The 21230-nt window shown below is 38.6% G+C and overlaps 1 protein-coding gene across 1 annotated transcript; it reads right to left on the bottom strand.

Moving 5' to 3' along the window:
* Positions 1–5564: 5564 nt before the first annotated feature.
* LOC132780437 (ribonuclease Oy-like) lies at positions 5565–20569 on the bottom strand. The gene is made up of 10 exons (XM_067473494.1): positions 20392–20569; positions 18642–18769; positions 18471–18531; positions 15322–15389; positions 15090–15147; positions 12480–12544; positions 10185–10298; positions 9917–9965; positions 7554–7628; positions 5565–5793 (listed from the first exon to the last, which is right to left on the bottom strand). Exons 2-10 carry the CDS (start codon positions 18749–18751, stop codon positions 5626–5628), a joined length of 768 nt encoding a protein of 255 aa, XP_067329595.1. The 5' UTR covers positions 18752–18769; positions 20392–20569; the 3' UTR covers positions 5565–5625.
* Positions 20570–21230: the final 661 nt, after the last annotated feature.

Raw genomic sequence — 21230 nt, 5'->3', positions numbered from 1 at the left:
ATTAGAAGTAAATTATAAATATATTATTTTAGTATGTTACTAATAATTAGGTGCAAACTACAAATATATTAATATTTCAGTATATAGTAGAAGTAGCACCTAGACAGACAAATTATAAATAAATTATAAATACAGCAATATTTAGCATAAATTACCAATAATTAAATAGTATATTTATAATTTACTTCTAATTATTGGTAATTTATGTGTGTTACCAATAATTGTGTTACTAATAATTAGCATAAATTACAATGATTAAATAGTATATTTATAATTTACTTCTAATTATTGGTAATTTATGTGTGTTACCAATAATTGTGTGTTAAGTGTGTTACTAATAATTAGCATAAATTACCAATTTAGCATAAATTACCAATAATTAAATAGTATATTTATAATTTACTTCTAATTATCGGTAATTTATGTGTGTTACCAATAATTGTGTGTTAAGTGTGTTACTAATAATTAGCATAAATTACCAATTTAGCATAAATTACCAATAATTAAATAGTATATTTATAATTTACTTCTAATTATCGGTAATTTATGTGTGTTACCAATAATTGTGTGTTAAGTGTGTTACTAATAATTAGCATAAATTACCAATTTAGCATAAATTACCAATAATTAAATAGTATATTTATAATTTACTTCTAATTATTGGTAATTTATGTGTGTTACCAATAATTGTGTTACTAATAATTAGCATAAATTACCAATTCAGCATAAATTACCAATAATTAAATAGTATATTTATAATTTACTTCTAATTATCGGTAATTTATGTGTGTTACCAATAATTGTGTGTTACTAATAATTAGCATAAATTACCAATTTAGCATAAATTACCAATAATTAAATAGTATATTTATAATTTACTTCTAATTATTGGTAATTTATGTGTGTTACCAATAATTGTGTTACTAATAATTAGCATAAATTACCAATTTAGCATAAATTACCAATAATTAAATAGCATATTTATAATTTACTTCTAATTATCGGTAATTTATGTGTGTTACCAATAATTGTGTTACTAATAATTAGCATAAATTACCAATTTAGCATAAATTACCAATAATTAAATAGTATATTTATAATTTACTTCTAATTATTGGTAATTTATGTGTGTTACCAATAATTGTGTTACTAATAATTAGCATAAATTACCAATTTAGCATAAATTACCAATAATTAAATAGTATATTTATAATTTACTTCTAATTATCGGTAATTTATGTGTGTTACCAATAATTGTGTTACTAATAATTAGCATAAATTACCAATTTAGCATAAATTACCAATAATTAAATAGTTTATTTATAATTTACTTCTAATTATCGGTAATTTATGTGTGTTACCAATAATTGTGTGTTATTTATTTTATTTATTTATTTCATCTACTTATACCCCGCCCTTCTCACCCCGGGGGGGACTCAGGGTGAGAATTTAGCATAAATTACCAATAATTAAATAGTATATTTATAATTTACTTCTAATTATCGGTAATTTATGTGTGTTACCAATAATTGTGTTACTAATAATTAGCATAAATTACCAATTTAGCATAAATTACCAATAATTAAATAGTATATTTATAATTTACTTCGAATTATTGGTAATTTATGTGTGTTACCAATAATTGTGTTACTAATAATTAGCATAAATTACCAATTTAGCATAAATTACCAATAATTAAATAGTATATTTATAATTTACTTCTAATTATCGGTAATTTATGTGTGTTACCAATAATTGTGTTACTAATAATTAGCATAAATTACCAATTTAGCATAAATTATCAATAATTAAATAGTATATTTATAATTTACTTCGAATTATTGGTAATTTATGTGTGTTACCAATAATTGTGTTACTAATAATTAGCATAAATTACCAATTTAGCATAAATTACCAATAATTAAATAGTATATTTATTAGTTACTTCTAATTATTGGTAATTTATGTGTGTTACCAATAATTGTGTGTTGAGTGTGTTACTAATAATTAGGAGCAAACTACAAATATACTAATATTTTAGTATAAATATAGTAGAAGAAAAGCAGTACCTAGACAAATTATTAATAAATTATAAATATAGCAATATTTAGAATAAATTACCAATAATTGGAAGTAAATTATCAATATATTATTTTAGTATGTTACTAATAATTAGGTGCAAACTACAAATATATTAATATTTCAGTGTAAATGTAGTAGAAGAAAAGTTAGACAGACACATACCCCTTTAAGAAGTTACTCTTCAGTTTTGTATCAGATTTAAATAAATTTAAAGGCACTTCTGTTTTTGCAAACCCACCAAGGCTCCTTTGGCCAGCCAATGAGAGGAAGAGGCAAGGGCGTCCAATCAGAGAAGAGAGCCCTATTCGAGGCTCCTCCCCCTTTTCCCGCCTTTCCTCCTGATCAGGGATCCTTTGGTCCAAGGAGAGGGTTGGATGTCTCCAAAGAGAAGGCCTGTATGTGTAGTAATGGAAGTTTGGATCCAAATGGGGATACACCTGGGATTTTAGGAGTTGTAGTTCCCCAAAGTACCTTTCCCAAACTCCAAAGGCTGGGTTTCCCTAGAGAGAAGGGATAGAAGATCCCAGAATTTAGAAAGGAAGGTATAGATAGATATTGCTGTAAGATATATATGTGTGTGTAGGTGTGTTTTGTTTGGGAGTTGTTCCCCAAGATAACTCTCCCAAACAAAACCTATATATATATATACTAGCTGTCCCTTGCCACGCGTTGCTGTGGCCCAGTCTGTGTATATGTCTTATATGTGTGTGTATATATTTGTGTATAAAAGTGGTTTTGTGCATGCGTTGTAATGTGTGTGTGTGTGTGTGTGTATATATATATATATATATATATATATATATATATATGCTTTTTAAGTCCCTTCCACTGTGTTTTTTAGTGTTTTTATGAGTGATGGTCACTTGTTGGCCTGAGAGGTTTCTTGTGTCCAACTTTGGGGTCAATTTGTCCAGTGTTTTTTGAGTTATATTAATCCCACAAATGAACATTACATTTTTATTTATATAGATTACTAGCAGTACTCGCCATGCGTTGCTGTAGTCAGCATTCCCTCCCTCTTTCTCTCTTTCTTTCTCTCCTTCCTTCCCTCCCTCTTTCCTTCCTTCCCTCTTTTTCTTTCTCTTCTTCTTTCTTCCTTCTCTACCTGTTTCTTTTCTTGCTTCCTTTGCTCTTTGGTTCCTTCCTTCCTTCTCTCCTTCCTTCCCTCTGACTTTTTTATTTCCTTCTCTCCTTCCTTCCTTCTCTACCTTCCTTTCTTTCCTTTTCTCCTTCCCTCCTTCCTTCCTTCTCTTTCTTTCCTTCTTTCTCTCCTTCCGTCCGTCCTTCCTTCCTTCTTTACGCCTTTCTGTATATGTGTTTTGTGTGTGTATATGTATATATGTGTGCATATATGTGTGTTTGTGTGTATATATATATATATATTGCACATGCATTGTAATTTTGGGATTGTTTTTTTTTTGGCTTTTTAAGCCCCTTCTGCTATGTTTTTCAGTGTTTTTATGAGTGATGGTCACTCATTGGCCTGAGAGGTGTCTTGTGTCCAAATTTGGTGTCAGTTCGTCCAGTGGTTTTTGAGTTATGTTAATACCACAAACAAACATTGCATTTTTATTTATATAGATGCTAGCCGTCCCCTGCCACGCATTGCTGTGGCCCACTCTGGTGGTCATGGGGGTTCTGTGTGGGAGATTTGGCCCAATTCTATTGTTGGTAGGGTTCAGAATGAACTACAGGTGAACTACAAATCCCAGCAACTACAACTCCAAAACCAAAGGACACTGCCCACCAAACCCTTCCAGTATTTTCTGTTGGTCATGGGAGAACTGTGTGCCAAGTTTGGTTCAATTCCATCGTTGGTGGGGTTCAGAATTCTCTTTGATTGTAGGTGAACTATAAATCCCATCAACTACAACTCCCAATTGTCAAGATTCTATTTTTCCCAAACTCCACCAGTGTTCACATTTGGGTATATTGAGTATTCGTGTGGAGTTTGGTCCAGATCCATCATTGTTTGAGTCCACAGTGATTTCTGGATGTAGGTGAACTACAACTCCAAAACCAAAGGACACTGCCCACCAAACCCTTCCAGTATTTTCTGTTGGCCATGGGAGAACTGTGTGCTATGTTTGGTTCAATTCCATCGTTGGTGGTGTTCAGAACGCTCTTTGATTGTAGGTGAACTATAAATCCCAGCAACTACAACTCCCAAATGACAAAAATCAATTTTTTGAGTGAAGGACATCCATTGGGTTGTTAGGTGTCTTGTGTCCAAATTTGGTGTCAATTCGTCCAGTGGTTTTTGAGTTCTGTTAATCCCACAAACGAACATTACATTTTTATTTATATAGATGTCCCGGAATATATGTTGTGCTCCACCCTGAGTCCTCTGTGGCATGAGAAGTGCTGAATATACCGTATATACTCAAGTATAAGCCGACCCGAATATAAGCCGAGGCACCTAATTTTACCACAAAAAACAGAAAACAGATTGACTCGAGTATAAGCCGAGGGTGGGAAATACAGCCAGTACGGGTAAATTGCAAAATAAAAATAGATACCAATTAAATTACATTAATTGAGGAATCAGTAGGTTATATACTTTTGAATATTTACAAAAATGGTAATTTAAGATAAGACTGTCCAACTCTGATTAAATGATTATTTACCTTCTTCAATGTAAATGTGCTTATGTATCCTTCTAATAATAATACATAATAAATGTAATAACAACAATAATAAAAAGAGTAAAATAATGAATGTAGCAATCACAACAATTATGCAGTAAAATACTAAATGTGTCATAATAGAGTAAATGTAATAATAATAAATAGAATAAAATAATAAATGAAATGATAATAATAATAATAACAACAACAATAATAAAAAGAGTAAAATAATGAATGTAGCAATCACAACAATTATGCAGTAAAATAATAAATGTGTAATAATAGAGTAAAATGATAAATGTAATAATAATAAATAGAATAAAATAATAAATGAAATGATAATAATAACAATAACAACAACAATAATAAAAAGAGTAAAATAATGAATGTAGCAATCACAACAATTATGCAGTAAAATAATAAATGTGTAATAATAGAGTAAAATGATAAATGTAATAATAATAAATAGAATAAAATATTAAATGAAATAAAATAATAATAATAATATTAATAACAGAGTAAAATAATAAATAACCTTGACACAAGTATAGCCGAGGGGGACTTTTTCAGCCTAAAAAAAGGGCTGAAAAACTAGGCTGTATACTAGAGGATATACAGTAAATGTTTTAAACAAACAAATACATAAATAGATGTGGGCAGAACGTCAGGTGAGAATGCTTCTGGAGCATGGCCAGATAGCCTGGAAAACTCACAGCAATCCAAATGAGAGAACCCTTGACCCATCTGCCTGTTCACAACTACAACTCGTATGCATTTGTTTGTTTCTGTAGCTGATGGGACGACAAAGTCAATATCAAACGCAATCAAACATGACACGAAGACTAAGATGATTTATTTCTATTTTATTTTGTCTCAATTTTCTTTCAAAGTTTTCTTTTTTTCCTGTTGCCTCGAATCAGGGACAAGGATCACGTGGATTTTCCAGGTTGGGAGGAAAATAAAAAATATTCCATAGCGCTTGGCAGGGTTTGTATGGAGAGCCATCCTGGGAACCCCTTTGAATGCAGCCGGTGGAGAAGTTGGTGGAAAGAGAGACCTTGATTTGCACCAAGATTTGCCGTTCCTGGAAAAAATTAAAAGAGAAGATACTTATTTGAGGAGCACAATAAACATATTTGATGGTAAGATTTCAAAATTGTTTGCAGCCATTTAAGGTCACTCTGCTAATGATTTCAGTATCTATCTATATAAAAATGCTCATGTCATAAGGAGTGGCTTAAAAACAAAAGAACCAATGAACGAAATCACACCAAATTTGGCAGCAAAACATCTCACTACGCAAGGAGTGACCATCACTCAAAAAATATGATTTTGTCATTTTGGGAGTTGTAGTTGCTGGGATTTATAGTTCACCTACAATCAAAGAGCATTCTGAACTCCACCAACGATGGAATTGAACCAAACTTGGCACACAGAACTCCCATGACAACAGAAAATACTGGAAGGGTTTGATGAGCATTGGCCTTGAATTTTGGAATTGTAGTTCACCTCCATCCAGAGAACACTGTGGACTCAAACAATGATGGATCTGGAGCAAACTTGACAGGAATATTCAATATGCCCAAATGTGAACACAGATGGAGTTTGGGGAAAATAGAATCTTGACATTTGGGAGTTGTAGCTGCTGAGATTTATAGCTCACCTACAATTACAGAGTATTCTGAACCTGACCAATGATCAAATTGGGCCAAACCTCCCACACGGAAGCCCCGTGTGGGCCACAGCAACGCGTGGCAGGGGATGGCTAGTTTATAAATAAATATGGGATGGCTAGTTTATAAATAAATATGGTGGCACAGTGGGTTTAACCGCGGTGCTGCTGAATTTTCTGACCGAAAGGTCAGTGGTACAAATCTGGGGAGCGAAGTGAGCTCCCACTGTTAACCCCAGTTTCTGCCAACCTATCAGTTTGAAAACATGCAATTGTGAGTAGATCAATAGGTACTGCTTCGGTGGGAAAGTAATGGCACGCCATGCAGTCATGCTGGCCACATGACCCTGGAGACGTCTATGGACAACGCCGGCTCTTCGGTTTAGAAATCGAGATGAGCACCAACCCTCAGAGTCGGACATTACTGGACTTAATGTCAAGGGGAAACCTTTACCTTTATAATTAAATATAATTTTAAAAGATGGTAAGATTTTAAAGTCATTTACAGCACAATTTAAAACCAATACTCTATTCCTTGTACAGAATTTTTAAAATATTTATATTGTTGATAAAGTAGGAAGAGACTGGACTTGCTGATGAAAATAATATTTAGGCTCTTGTGGGTTTTTTCGGGCTGTACGGCCATGTTCTAGAGCAGGGGTCAGGAACCTTCGGCCCTCCAGGTGTGGTGGACTTCAACTCCCACAATTCCTTGGGCCAAGGTAAGCCTTTGGGGCAAATGCCGAGCCTCAAGGAATTGTGGGAGTTGAAGTCCACTACACCTGGAGGGCCGAAGGTTCCCCATGCCTGTTCTAGAGGCATTTTTCCTGATGTTTCGCCTGCATCTATGGCAAGCATCCTCAGAGGTATGGCAAGCATCCTCACTACCTCTGAGGATGCTTGCCATAGATGCAGGCGAAACGTCAGGAAAAATGCCTCTAGAACATGTCCGTACAGCCCGAAAAAACCCACAAGAGCCTAGTGATTCCAGCCATGAAAGCCTTCGACAATACAAAATAATATTTATTTTTATTCATCTCTTGCCCATAGATTGAAGTGGAGAACAGCAACAAATAGTACAATGCACAGCGTCAATTATAATGTAATTAAATCAATACAATGTCACATCAAAGACTTAATAGATTTGCAAGCGAGAAAGAAAACAAACTTACCTGGATGTCAGTCACACACTGAAGTTCATATTGGTCTCCCAAAGTGGGCTGCAACGCTGCCTGGAAGGAGCTGAGCTAATACATTGCAGAAGAGAAACAGTTAAAAACATTCAATTGTTATTATTATTAACTTTATTTATATCCTGCTTTCCCCCCAAGACTGGGACTCGAGCCATCTTAAACATTAAAAAGATGAGAATGGAAAACATAGCATTAAAAATGAATTAAATGATTAGGCCAGAATAAGAGAGCAAATGACTTTATGTGACAATTACTCCTGGGAGACACTATATATCTATATCTCTATCTATCTATCTATCTATCTATCTATCTATCTATCTATCTATCTATCTATTAAATGAATGAAATAAAAATATATTAGTATAGCTGGCACTCTGGAGAGACACTATAATAATGATTAGAATATTGTTACAAATATTCTATATAAAAATATATTAGTTTAAGTGATAAGTTTTATTCGATGCTTTGACCATAGGTCTTTCACATATAAGGCAACAAATAAATAAACATATATTAATATCTCTGCCACTCCAGGGAGAAATTCTAATAAGGATTTAAAATATTATAAATAAAAAAAATCAAAATATATTAGTATAGCCAGCACTCCAGGAAGTCACTATAATAATCATTAAAATATTATTAGAAATATTCTTTGTAAAAAGTAAAAAATATTAATATCTCTGCCACTCCAGGGAGACACTCCAATAAAAATTTGGAATAGTATTAAAAATATTTAAAAAATAAAACTATATTAATATGACCACCATGCTGGAGAGAAATAATAATAATAATAATAATAATAATAATAATAATAAATATTTTGTGTGTGTGTGTGTGTGTGTGTGTGTGTGTATATTAGCATGACCACCACTCCGGGGAGGCACTATAATAATAAGAATAAACAATATTATTAAAAATATTAAATATAAAAAATAAAAATATGTTAATATGGCAGCCACTCCAGGGAGATACTATAATAATAATAATAATAATAATAATAATAATAATAATATGTATGAAAAATATTTTAAAAAATAATATATAAAAATAAAAATAGATTAATATGGCCGCCACTCTGGGGAGACACACTAATAATCATAAGGATGAAAAAATATTATATAGAAAAATGAATTATGTATATGTGTGTGTGTGTGTGTGTGTATATATATATAAATAAATTAATATGGCTGCCATACTGGAAAGACAATATAATGATAATTAAAATATTAACAAAAATATTATTTATAAAATAAGTATATATTAATATTGCTGCCATTCTGGGGAGAACTATAAGAGGGATGAAAATTATTATTACAAATATTTTATATAATATTTTTATATAATACTTTAAATCCATATTAGAGTATCTCCCTGGGGTGGCAGGCATATTAGCATATATTCGTTATATATGTGTGTGTGTGTGTGTGTATGTTTATGTATGAGGGGTATTTTTAAGTAAGGTCCGTTTGAACATAAGTACACAACGAAAGTTTATTTCAAAAAAGTAAATTTATTTTCAGAAAGTACATACTTCACTCTATTTTTCGACATAGTTGCCAAATTTGTTCAAACACTTATCATACCTCTGAACCAATTTTAAAATACCCTCTTCATAAATCCTCGCTTCAACTGAAGCCACCAAATTGTCTGTAACCAAAGAAGGGCGACCGGAGCAGTCCTCATAATCATGGACGTTGTAATGACCATCTTTGAATTGTCGTACCCACTTACGCACGTTGCTTTCACTCATAACAGTATCACTGTACACTTCACAAATCTGTTGATGAATTTCTGCAGCAGGCAGGTTCCTTGCTGACAAAAACCGTATCACTGAACGAACCTCACACGCGGAGGGTGAGTTGAGAGTCTTAAACATTTTTAAAGCACAGAACAGAACCGTACAGGTTAGCTACAGAGCGGAAACTGAGCACAGTTGTTCCCGAGGCATGCCGGTACACGACAGACGCACTTGTTGCGGTATGCGCATGAACTACTAGTGTCTACAACAAAACGGACCTTACTTAAAAAATAAGTGTGTGTGTGTGTATACTAATAAGTGTGTATACTAATAAGTGTGTGTGTGTGTGTGTGTATACTAATATGCCTGCCACTCCAGGGAGACACTCTAATATGGATTTAAAATATTATATAAAAATAAAAATATATTAAAATGTTTGCCACTTTGGAAGACATTATAATAATGATGTGTGTGTGTGTATGCACAAAGACACAGAAACTGGGACATGTTAAAGCAGCTGAAAAAGTGGGGTGACAGAGGCTTAAATCGGAGCATTTCCTGTCACATCAAGACAGTTGGAGTGCATGATTTTGTTGAAATTTACCTTGTAGCTGTAACGGCAAGATGGGACAATACCAGCATTTTGGAACGCACTGCATTAAGAAAAAGAAAAAATGAATGTTACTCATTCAAAACCATAATTATACTTTTCTTTTCAGGAAACCTGCCATTAATAGTTTAGAAAACAGCTTGGTCCAAGGATCATCACTCTGAGTAGCACTGCTTTCAAATGCGTCATGTAAGTGCATGCCTATCCAAACTGCCTCCAAAATTTGCTAGCCTTCAATGGGAAGTGAAGCGTCGTGGCTCACCTGTCAATGTTGTATTTGGTGCGCAGGTCGAGGGCCGCTCTGAAGTATTTATTGGGGGAGTTCAGTGTTTCGACACAGCCACCACAAGTCCCGTGCTTATACCATTCTTTCTCCCTGGAGAAGGAGAGGGAGCAAGCATAATAATAATAACAACAACAACAGCAACAACAACAACACTTTATTTGTACCCCGCTACCATCTACCCAAGGGACTCGGTGCGGCTTACATGAGGCCAAGCCCAAACACAAGAATACAAGCAATAATCACAACAATACAAGCAATTAAAATAAAGCATAAACGATAAACATATAACATTATCAATAAGACAACATACAGTTAAAACTGTGGGAAGGCCAAATGTAAAAATTTAAAATTGGAAATAGTGCTGAGGCATGGATGAAAAGGTGATAGTGGCGTTTGTGGAAGACATACGAGCAGACCTAAAAATATAAAGTGCTTTGGAGGGACAAAGTGTTATGGGATCATTATTCCAGGAAGGCACACTGGAACAGCCACGTTTTCAGGCTCCTCCTGAAGATTGCCAGGGTTGGGGCCTGCCTGATGTCCTTAGGGAGTGAGTTCCAGAGTCGAGGGGCCACCACCGAGAAGGCCCTCTCTCTCATCCCCACCAATCGCACCTGTGATGCTGGTGGGATCGAGAGCAGGGCCTCTCCAGATGAACGAAGAGATCGTGTGGGTTCGTATACAGAGATGTGATCACGCAGGTAGGCTTTGAAGGTAAGAACCTGCACCTTAAAATGGGTACGGTAGATGAATGGCAGTCAGTGGAGCTCCTTGAACAGGAGGGTTGACCGCTCCCTGTAAGGAGCCCCAGTTAACAATTTTCGGGCCGTTTTCAAGGGCAGCCCCACGTAGAGTGCATTGCAGTAATCCAGTCTAGCGGTGACTAAGGCGTGGACCACCCTGGCCAGATCCGTCTTCCCGAGGTATGGTCACAGTTGGCGCACGAGTCAAAGGCCCTCCCGGCCACCACCAACGCCTGAGCCTCAAACGTAAGTGAAGAATCCAGGAGGACCCCCAAACTGCGGACCTGTGATTTCAGGGGGAGAGCAACCCCGTCCTGCACAGGTTGCCACCTTACCTGTCTTGCAACGTCGTTCAATATGGCGCCTTCCCAACTGTGGAACAGAAAGCCTTACTTTGGGGTTAAGGGAGAGGTCAACAACGGCTTGAAAATTAAAGCCTGTTAAATATATCAACTGTGGAGGTTTTTTTGGAATGGAAATACCTCTGTCAATTGGGGAGAATATATATTAAATAACTATATGTGGATAGAGGTTTTGTCTAGCTTGAAAAGGCTTTGAGGAAATGTCATTATTATCAATTATATAATAAATAATGAATAATGAGTAAATTAATAAATAACCCAGTGTGGAACACATCTCACCATGCCAAAACAGTGGATGTGGCTCTTAATGAGACATGCCGCATTATCACGGGGTGTCTGCACTCCACACCACTGGAGAAATTACACTGCTTAGCCGGTATTGCACCACCTGTCATCCGCTGGGAAGTAGCAGCCAATAGTGAAAGGACCAAGGCAGGGACATCTCCAGCTCATCCCCTGTTTGGGTATCAGCCAGCATGTCAACGATTTAAATCAAGAAATAGTTTTCTGAGCTCTACAGAGACACTCGCTGGAACACCTCAGCAAGTGAGAGTCCAAAAGTGGCAGGCTCAAACCCAGAACCTCAACCAATGGCTGATACCAAATTAGAGACTCCCCCCTGGGCACACAGAAGACTGGGCGACTTGGAAGGCGCTGAACAGACTGCGCTCTGGCACCACGAGATGCAGAGCCAACCTCAAGAAATGGGGCCACAAAGTGGAATCCTCAACATGCGAGTGTGGAGAAGAGTCAACCACTGACCACCTGCTGCAATGCATCCTGAGCCCTGCCACATGCACAAGGGAGGACCTTCTTGCGGCAACACCAGAAGCACTCCAAGTGGCCAGATTCTGGTCAAAGGACATTTAATCAACTACCAAACTCACAAATTTTGTATTTTGTCTGTTTGTTTGTTTGCTTTGTTCTGTTAGAAATGTAATATAATTGACCGGTTGCCCTGACACAACAAATAAAGCTTAGATATGCAGTGTTTTCAATACTGAAATAACATGTGCATACACTGAGCTATCGGAGAGCAAAGCTGTCACGATCTCAACCAATTTTCACATGTTTTGGAATTGCAGGTAAGGAATGTCCAGCCTGTACTGTTCCCCGTTTAGATTCCCAATTCCCATCCCATCCTCTTTTCAGCTGTGTTGCATTACCAGAAAAGGAAGTTACTGAGATTGATGAAGCTGGGCCAGTGCCAATTCAGGTCAGGCAGCAGATCCTGCAGGAAGGGGGAAACAGCCAGGTTTCAGCAATGGAAGATAAAGCCTTGGGTGCATCTATGCTGTAGAAAGAATCCACTCAATGCTATGGTGTAATGGAGGAAGGGGTGTAATAGTTTGACAAGGTATTGAGCCTTCCCTGCCAAACGATGTGGGTGCTTCACCAAACTACAGATCCCAGAATGCTATATTATTGAGCCACGGCCATTAAATTCGAGGTAATGTCCTTTAAATACGAGGGTTGAATGAAAAGTAATGCCTCCACCTTCGTAACTCCTCAACAGATGGCAGTACTGGCATGAGGCAGGTACTGGCTGGTTCAGTAGACTTTCCTCTACAGTTCCATTTTGGTGGGAAGCCTTAGCATTTAATGGTTGTGTTATTAAAGTGTGAAGTGTATGGAGCATAGTGTCTAGATCTAGGGAAGTAATGCTACCCCTCTATTCCGCGTTGGTTAGACCGCACCTGGAATATTGTGTCCAATTCTGGGCACCACAATTCAAGAGAGATATTGAAAAGCTGGAATGTGTCCAGAGGAGGGCGACTAAAATGATCCAGTGTCTGTAGAACAAGCCCTATGAGGAGCGGCATAAGGAGCTGGGCATGTTTAGCCTGAAGAAGAGAAGGCTGGGAGGAGATCTGATAACCATGTATAAATATGTGATGGGAAGCCACAGGGAGGAGGGAGCAAGCTTGTTTTCTGCTTCCCTGAAGATTAGGATGCGAAACAATGGCTTCAAACTATAAGAGAGGAGATTCCATCTGAACATGAGGAAGAACTTCCTGGCTGTGAGAGCCGTTCAGCAGTGGAACTCTCTGCCCCGGGGTGTGGTGGAGGCTCCTTCTTTGGAAGCTTTTAAACAGAGGCTGGATGGCCATCTGTCGGGGGTGATTTGAATGCAATATTCCTGCTTCTTGGCAGGGGGTTGGACTGGATGGCCCATGAGGTCTCTTCCAACTCTTTGATTCTATGATTCTAAGTATGGAACTCTGCGCAGACGCTCAGTCAATGGGACTTAAGCAACGTATGCGGCAGGTACTGGCTTGTTCAGTAGACTCTCCTCTACAGTTCCATTTTGGCAGGAAGCCTTAGCATTGAACGGTTGTGTTGTTAAAGTGCAAAGTATGAAACCCTGCGCAGACAGTCAGTCAATGTGACTTAAGCAACGTATGTGGCAGATACTGGCTTGTTCAGTAGACTCTTCTCTACAGTTCCATTTTGGTGGGAAGCCTTAGCATTGAATGGTTGTGTTGTTAAAGTGCAAAGTATGGAACCCTGCACAGACGGTCAGTCAATGTGACTTAAGCAACGTATGCGGCAGGTACTGGCTTGTTCAGTAGACTCTCCTCTACAGTTCCACTTTGGTGGGAAGCCTTAGCATTGAGCAGTTGTGTTGTTAAAGTGCAAAGTATGGAACCCTGCGCAGATGGTCGGTCATTGTGAGCAATGTGCAGTCATTGAATTCTTGACAGCAGAAGGTGTCACCCCAAAGGAGATTCATCAGAGAATGCAAGCTGTTTATGGTGATTGTGTTGATATGAGGACTGTGCGTCGTTGGGCGAGAGAAATGTTGAGGCGGGAACATCTGACTTGCATGACAAACAAAGAGTTGGATGTCCTGTGGCAGCAACCACCGAGTTTCACAAGCAAAAGGTTGACAGATTGATTCAGGATGATTGTCGTATCACTCGGAGAGAAATTTCAAGCATAATCGGCATTTCACAAGAACGTGTGGGTCACATTATTGCTTTACTTGGCTATCGGAAGATCTGTGCACGATGGGTACCCAGGATGAGAGAACTGTGAGACGCTGGTTGCGGAAACAGAGTGTCGATTTCTTCCATGACAGCTTCAGAAAACTTGTTCATTGTTGGCAGAAATGTATCCAATTGTCTGGTGATTATGTGGAAAAGTGAATAGTGGTAGTCAGGCCCGTAGCCAGAATTTTGATTCGGGGAGTGCTGAGTTTGATTTGGGGGGGGGGGGTGAGTTTGATTCAAAGGGAGGGGGGCTGAGGATCTACCCTAGCAAACTTTTTGTATCGTTATCCCAGTAGCCCCATGCATATGGGATATATTGAGCATGGTGATCAGATCATGATATGAATAAAAATAATGTACCAGTAAGGCCTTCTCGCGGACCACCCTGAGAATTTTGGGGGGGGGGCTGAAGCCCCTCAACAATCCCCCCCCCCAGCTACATACCTGGTGGTAGTTAAAGAGCACATTCTAAGGATTATTTCAGAGTTTGATTTATTAAAATAGTCCCATCCAAACCCAAGTCACGAAAGTGGAGGCATTACTTTTCATTCAACCCTCATAGGACCTCCAGCTGCTCCTGAAACAGCTCTCCCTTTGACTTTGTCTCAGCACTAATAATAACTTGACCATATGACGTGAATCTAATGCGCACCCTCATTTTTGCAAGGTGATTTAGCCGAAAAAGGTGAGCATTAGATTCGAGTAAATAAGCATAATTTTTCTGCACTCTGGGATCTGTAGAATCCGTTCCCTTTCCAAAAAGTTCGAAAAACTCTGGCCTACCGTCAAGTCGGAGGGAAAGAGGTACCAGTAGTGACAACACGCTGTGATATCACTGGGCCTGTGGATTGAAGAACAGACAGTTGAAGACAACTTATGAGGAACACACACTTGCTGTTGTGCGCCTTCAAGTCATTTCTGAGGAATGGCGAAGCTATCGTAGGGTTTTCTTGGCAAGATTCACTCAAGGGAAGGGATGTTCACATGTTTCTTGGTCTGAATGGGGTTGCCTCACCATAATCCATGGATGGTCCAGTTGTTGGCGTTCTTTGGCAGGACACACTCAAACCTAGTGGCCAGAGCCTCCACACAAGACACAAAAGGAAGATAATATGTTAATGTATAGGAAGCGGGAGTATATTTATCTAGGCATGTGCAATCCATGGTTCTAAATCAGTGTTTCTCAACCTGGGGGTCAGGACCCCTGGGGGGGGGTCGCAAGGGGATGTCAGAGGGGTCGCCAAAGACCATCAGAAAACATAATATTTTCTGTTGGTAATGGGAGTTTTGTGTGAGAAGTCTGGCCCAATTTTATTGTTGGTTGGGTTCAAGATGCTCTTTGACTCTAGGTGAACTATACATCCCAGCAACCATAACGCCCAGATGGTAAGGTCTATTTTCCCCAAACTCCACCAGTGTTCACATTTGGGCATATTGAGCATTTGTGCCAAGTTAGGTCCAGATCCATCATTGTTTGAGTCCACAGTGCTCTCTGGATGTAGGTGAACTACAACTCCCAAACTCAAGGTCAATGTCCACCAAACCCTTCCAGTATTTTCTGTTGGTCATGGAAGTTCTGTGTGCCAAGTTCAATTCCATCCTTGGTGGAGTTCAAAATGCTCCTGGATTGTAGGTGAACTATAAATCCCAACTGACAACATCAACCTCCCCCAACCCCACCAGTATTCAAATTTGGGTGCATCAGGTATTTGTGCCAGATTTGGTCCAGTGAATGAAAATACATCTAGCAAATCAGATATTTGCATTACGATTCGTAACAGTAGCAAAATTACAGTTCTGAAGCGGCAACAAAAATAATGTTATGGTTATGGTTAAAAACTGTGTTGTGGTTAAAAACTGTTATGGTTAGGGGTCACCACAACATGAGAACTGTATTAAGGGGTCGGGGCATGAGGAAGGTTGAGAACCACTGTTCTAAATGGTTCTAAAGTACTTACAAACTAAAGTTCTGGTTGTGAAAACTAGGGGGCGCTGGTGTTTTGCTTCTACAGTGTTGCTAAAGTTCTGGTGGTGAAAATTTCAGAACTCTAACAAAACTTTCAAAATTTCATTATTTCATTATTGGTGATTTTTATGACAGAACCTATGTGCCATGTTGAGATTAATTTCGCAATTCAGCAGCAGATCAGTTGCACAACTTCAGTGTTTCAGTAGCTTCTTCCTGCACAGTATTTTCAGTCAACTGCTTCCACAGCCTGCAGTCACTCTGGAACCTTTTACATACACTTGAGCACATGCCCGGCCATTGTCAGTTTTTCCATTGTCTTTCCCCCAGTCTAGATGATATTACAAACTTACCACAGCATACAGTTATATCTTGTCTTAGCAAACAGGTTCTATTAATTACATATAGCCTTCGACGAACAACATCACAGCACAAGGAGAGATATACTACACTGTACTTGACTTCCTTATATACAATTCTATACAATTACACATAGCAAACTCTGATTGGTTCCCAACTCATTAACTTAACTCAGACCCTGGATTGCATTATTCACAATCACCTGGACTAGGCCAGAACACATTCCCCAAATGAAGCTCTATATACAGTTAATGTATGACTCAGCATTCCCAATAGAAGCCCATTAGCAGTGCATGACTCAGCTATATTACATTGCAATACATTGTAAAATCTAACAGTTCTGGTGGTGAAAATTTCAGAACTCTAACAAAACTTTCAATTTTTCATTATTATTTCATTACTGGTGATTTTTACGACAGAACCTATTAGGAACTGCCATTTATAATGAAATTTTGAAAGTTGTGTTAGAGTTCTGAAAGTTTCACCACCAGAACTTTAGTTTTGTAAGTACAGTACTTTAGAACCAATTAGAACTATGGATTGCACATGCCTATTATTTACCTAAATGACATAAACCATGTGCATCTTCCCCCATGCTTCAGCTCAATCCAAAACCATTTTTGGATTCAGTAATCCCTAGGGTTCCAACACATGGGTTTCAAGTAATAATTTATAACTTAATAACAATATGAGGGTTGAATGAAAAGTAATGCCTCCACCTTTGTAACTCCTTAACAAATTGCAGTACTGGTATGCGGCAGATACTGGCTTGTTCAGTAGACTCTCCTCTATAATTCCATTTTGGGGGGGAAGCCTTAGCATTGAATGGTTGTGTTGTTAAAGTGTGAAGTATGGAATCCTGCGCAGACGGTTGGTCAATGTGACTTAAACAACGTGCAGTCATTGAATTCTTGACAGCAGAAAGTGTCACCCCAAAGGATGCACAGTCCTCACATCAACACAAGCACCATAAACAGCTTGCATTCTCTGATGAATCTCCTTTGGGGTGATACCGTCTGCTGTCAAGAATTCAATGACTGCACATTGCTTAAGACACATTGACTGACCTTCTTCGCAGGGTTCCATACTTCGCACAATTGTTGAATGCTAACATTTCCCACCAAAATAGAACTGTAGAGGAGAGTCTACTGCACAAGCCAGTACCTGCCGCATACCAGTACTGCCATCTGTTGAGGAGTTACGAAGGTGGTGTTGTAACTCAGCTGGAACCACAGACACAGACTGATAGTGTTGTGACTCAGATGGGGTTTCAGAGTGACTCTGATGAGGATGATGGGATTCAGGTTCACAATTAGGTTCAAAATGTTCTTGTTGTAGACAATGAGGAACAGGGTGTACAAGTTCAGTTTCCCACAGCAGAGAATGATGTTTTTGATACTGAAACTAGCCAGGTGCAAATTGACTCAGAAAAGGAGGACAGTTCTCAGCCTGAGAGTAGGCAGGAAGGCAACCAGGCTGACACTAACAAGCAACCTGACCTTGATGAAACGGGAATCTTAGATTGGGCTGACTGTTTGGAATTGAGAGTTCAAAGGAGTGTGAGAATAGCCAACAAGAAGGAGGTCAGAGGCCAAAGAAGTGCTTTCATGTATTGCAAAGGGTATTAAGCAGTGTGTTTGAAAACAAACCTTTGTCAGAACAAAGGTTGAACACTATAGTTATCAAGGTCTAGGAATCCAGGGAGGACTTTTCATTGACTGTTAGGAATTGTGGGAGTTGAAGTCTAGAACACCTAGAGGCCTAAAGTTTGCCAAATACGTGTTCTAGAAGATGTGAATGTACACGAGAGGTTCTAGATTGGAAACTGTCTGCCTTACCACACAGAACGAGCCTGGCCACATCTGGACAAAATTCAAGCACTGCCAAGGGCAATAATACCTACAAAGCAAAGGAAGGAAAGCTTTTACCGGTCGATTTCCCTCTGGTTTGGTTTTGTTTTGTTTTGTTTAGCCTTTTGTAACCCAAATTGTATGGCTTTTCCTACTTACTCTGAACGCTCTGCCGCCACTTTCTGCCACGGCTCCTCAGATCCAATCAGCACAAAAAGCCACACAAAGCCATTGAAGAGCAAACACAGCGACCACAACGCTTTCCCCATTGTACCTACAAGTTCTTGCTTCAATTCAATACAAAACAAATAGGTTATTATCAATCAACAAACCCAGCTCAGCACTGGTATAACCTCCAGAGGTGTGATAATCAAGAACTGGGTCTGAGCTGCTCTAACACCACCCATTTCTTCTAAAGGTTTCAAGAGAGGGAAAAACTCAATCACTACATCTCTCCTGAAACACAAGTAGAGAGAGATCTCAAAGCACACAGCACACACTCCCTGTGTCGTCGTGCCTGGGGGCTATAACTCTTAGTGAAAGAGGCATGGACGTGACATCTCTCCCCAGGGGATTGCTTCTTTCCCTCCTTTAGGAAACTGGAACTCCCAAGGACCAAAACACTGTAGATAACTCAAAATAGATTTAATTGTTCACAAAGAGTTATCCCTTTAAGGCAATAAGCTGGAAGTTTCAAAGGGGTAAAGGAAAATATACATTACAGTCTCTGGTTGTCTTGGGTCCAAGGAATTTTGCAGTTGAGAAGCTTTTCCAGGTCCCTCTTTCTCAATGGTTGTGAATATCGCAATAATCACAACCCCAATTCCAATGGCCTATACTTTGAAGGCACAAAGCCTTCCTCTGGTGCCAAAGAACTGGTTTGAAGACGCTTGAGACTTCTCAACGTCGTCCAGGTTGATCTGAACATGAAGCATAAGTCTCAAGGGTAAGAACCTCAGAATTGGTGCTGAGAGGTAACTTAATCAAGGGCTTCAGAGCCAAGTCTCTCTCTCACGTCCATCTGATAGAAAGTTTGATGGTGGAATGGAAAAGGAAACACTGTCCTACTCTCTAGGAAGAGGCGGGGTCAAACAATTGAGCAGGAGAAGCAATCCAACCGGTGCAAACAACATTGATTGACAGCTATAAATAACCAATCAATCCAACTATACATTTACAGGGTAAAAAGGCAAAATTAGGCATGATACAACAGTTCAAATCCTGCAACTTACAGTTCTACATATAGGTGGCGCCACTCGCGCCATCACACTCTCCATACTAGAGTATAATATAATAATAATAAAACTTTGTTTATATAGCGCTCTATCTCCCCGAAGGGGACTCAGGGTGGTTTCCAAGTAATATCACCGAAACATACAAAGTAAACAACATAACATAAACTTAACAAAACTCAATCATTACATCTCTCCTGAAACACAAGCAGAGAGAGATCTCAAAGCACACAGCACATACTCTCCTTATACTAGAGTATAAGGATTCCTAAGCTTCTTCTAAAGGTTTCAAGAGAGGGAAAAACACAATCGCTACATCTCTCCTGAAACACAAGTAGAGAGAGATCTCAAAGCACACAGCATATACTCTCCTTATACTGGTTTCAAGAGAGGGAAAACTCAATTGCTACACCTCTCTTGACACAAGTAGAGAGAGAGATCTCAAAGCACACAGCACATACTCTCCATACTAAAGTGTAAGAATTGCTAAGCGGCTCCAATTCAACTGAGACAGAGATTTGCCTGAAACCCTTGACCTGCTGATACTATATACTGAACTAGATGCAGAAAAGTGCTTTCTTTGTACTGTGACATCCAGCATCCCCTTGCAAGCATATTTAACATCATTCAACTCTTTGCAAACTCGTTAAGTTGTAAAAATAATATTATTTTCTTACCAGTCACAGGTTTACTTGATGTTGCTAGTTCCCTCAAAGAGTCAAACCATGAAGTTCAAATGAGGAAACCGCTTTCACTTCTGCATAAGGTGTGGCAAAATAAGTCGATGCTCAGCTGCACGGTGGAGTCTCAGATCTTCGTTATGATCATGGCGTTGAAAATGCATGCAAATGTTCATGCTTCACAGAACTATTTATATTTCCAAATATGGTTCGAATTTGGGGAGTGGGGCGAGCTCCTGCTGTTAGCCCCAGCTTCTACCAACCTAGCAGTTCGAAAACATGCAAATATGAGTAGATCAATAGGTGCTGCTCCAGCAGGAAGGTAACAGCACTCCATACAGTCATGCCAGCCACATGATCATAGAGGCGTCTATTGACAACGCTGGCTCTTTGGCTTAGAAATGGAGATGAACACCAACCCCCAAAGTCGGACACGACTGGACTTAATGTCAGGGGGAAACCTTTACCTTTACTACCCAGTTATAAAACCATCATTTGCATGAAGTGCAACATCACCCCTATGGTTGCCTTCAAAGGGCACTTGAACCCATGGATGGAGAATCCACGGATGCAGAGGGCTGATTTTTTTTAAAGATATATAGCAACTAGCTTGGGTACCTGGTTATTTGAAAAATAATGTTAATGTTACAAAATGCATAAGGTTGTGGGTGAACTACAACTCACATCATGCCAAGTTAAGCCTGAGAAACTCCATCAATACTTAAAGTTTGTTATGTTGGGCAAGTTTTAGTTGGATGCATCATCAGTGGCATTCCATGTGCTCTCTGGCTGCAGGGTGAACTACAACTCCCACTAGGATGAGTCAGTCCCCTCAA

The sequence above is a fragment of the Anolis sagrei genome, chromosome X, assembly GCF_037176765.1.
Source record: "Anolis sagrei isolate rAnoSag1 chromosome X, rAnoSag1.mat, whole genome shotgun sequence".
Lineage (NCBI taxonomy): Eukaryota > Metazoa > Chordata > Lepidosauria > Squamata > Dactyloidae > Anolis > Anolis sagrei.
This window is presented reverse-complemented; position numbering and strand designations above follow the sequence as displayed.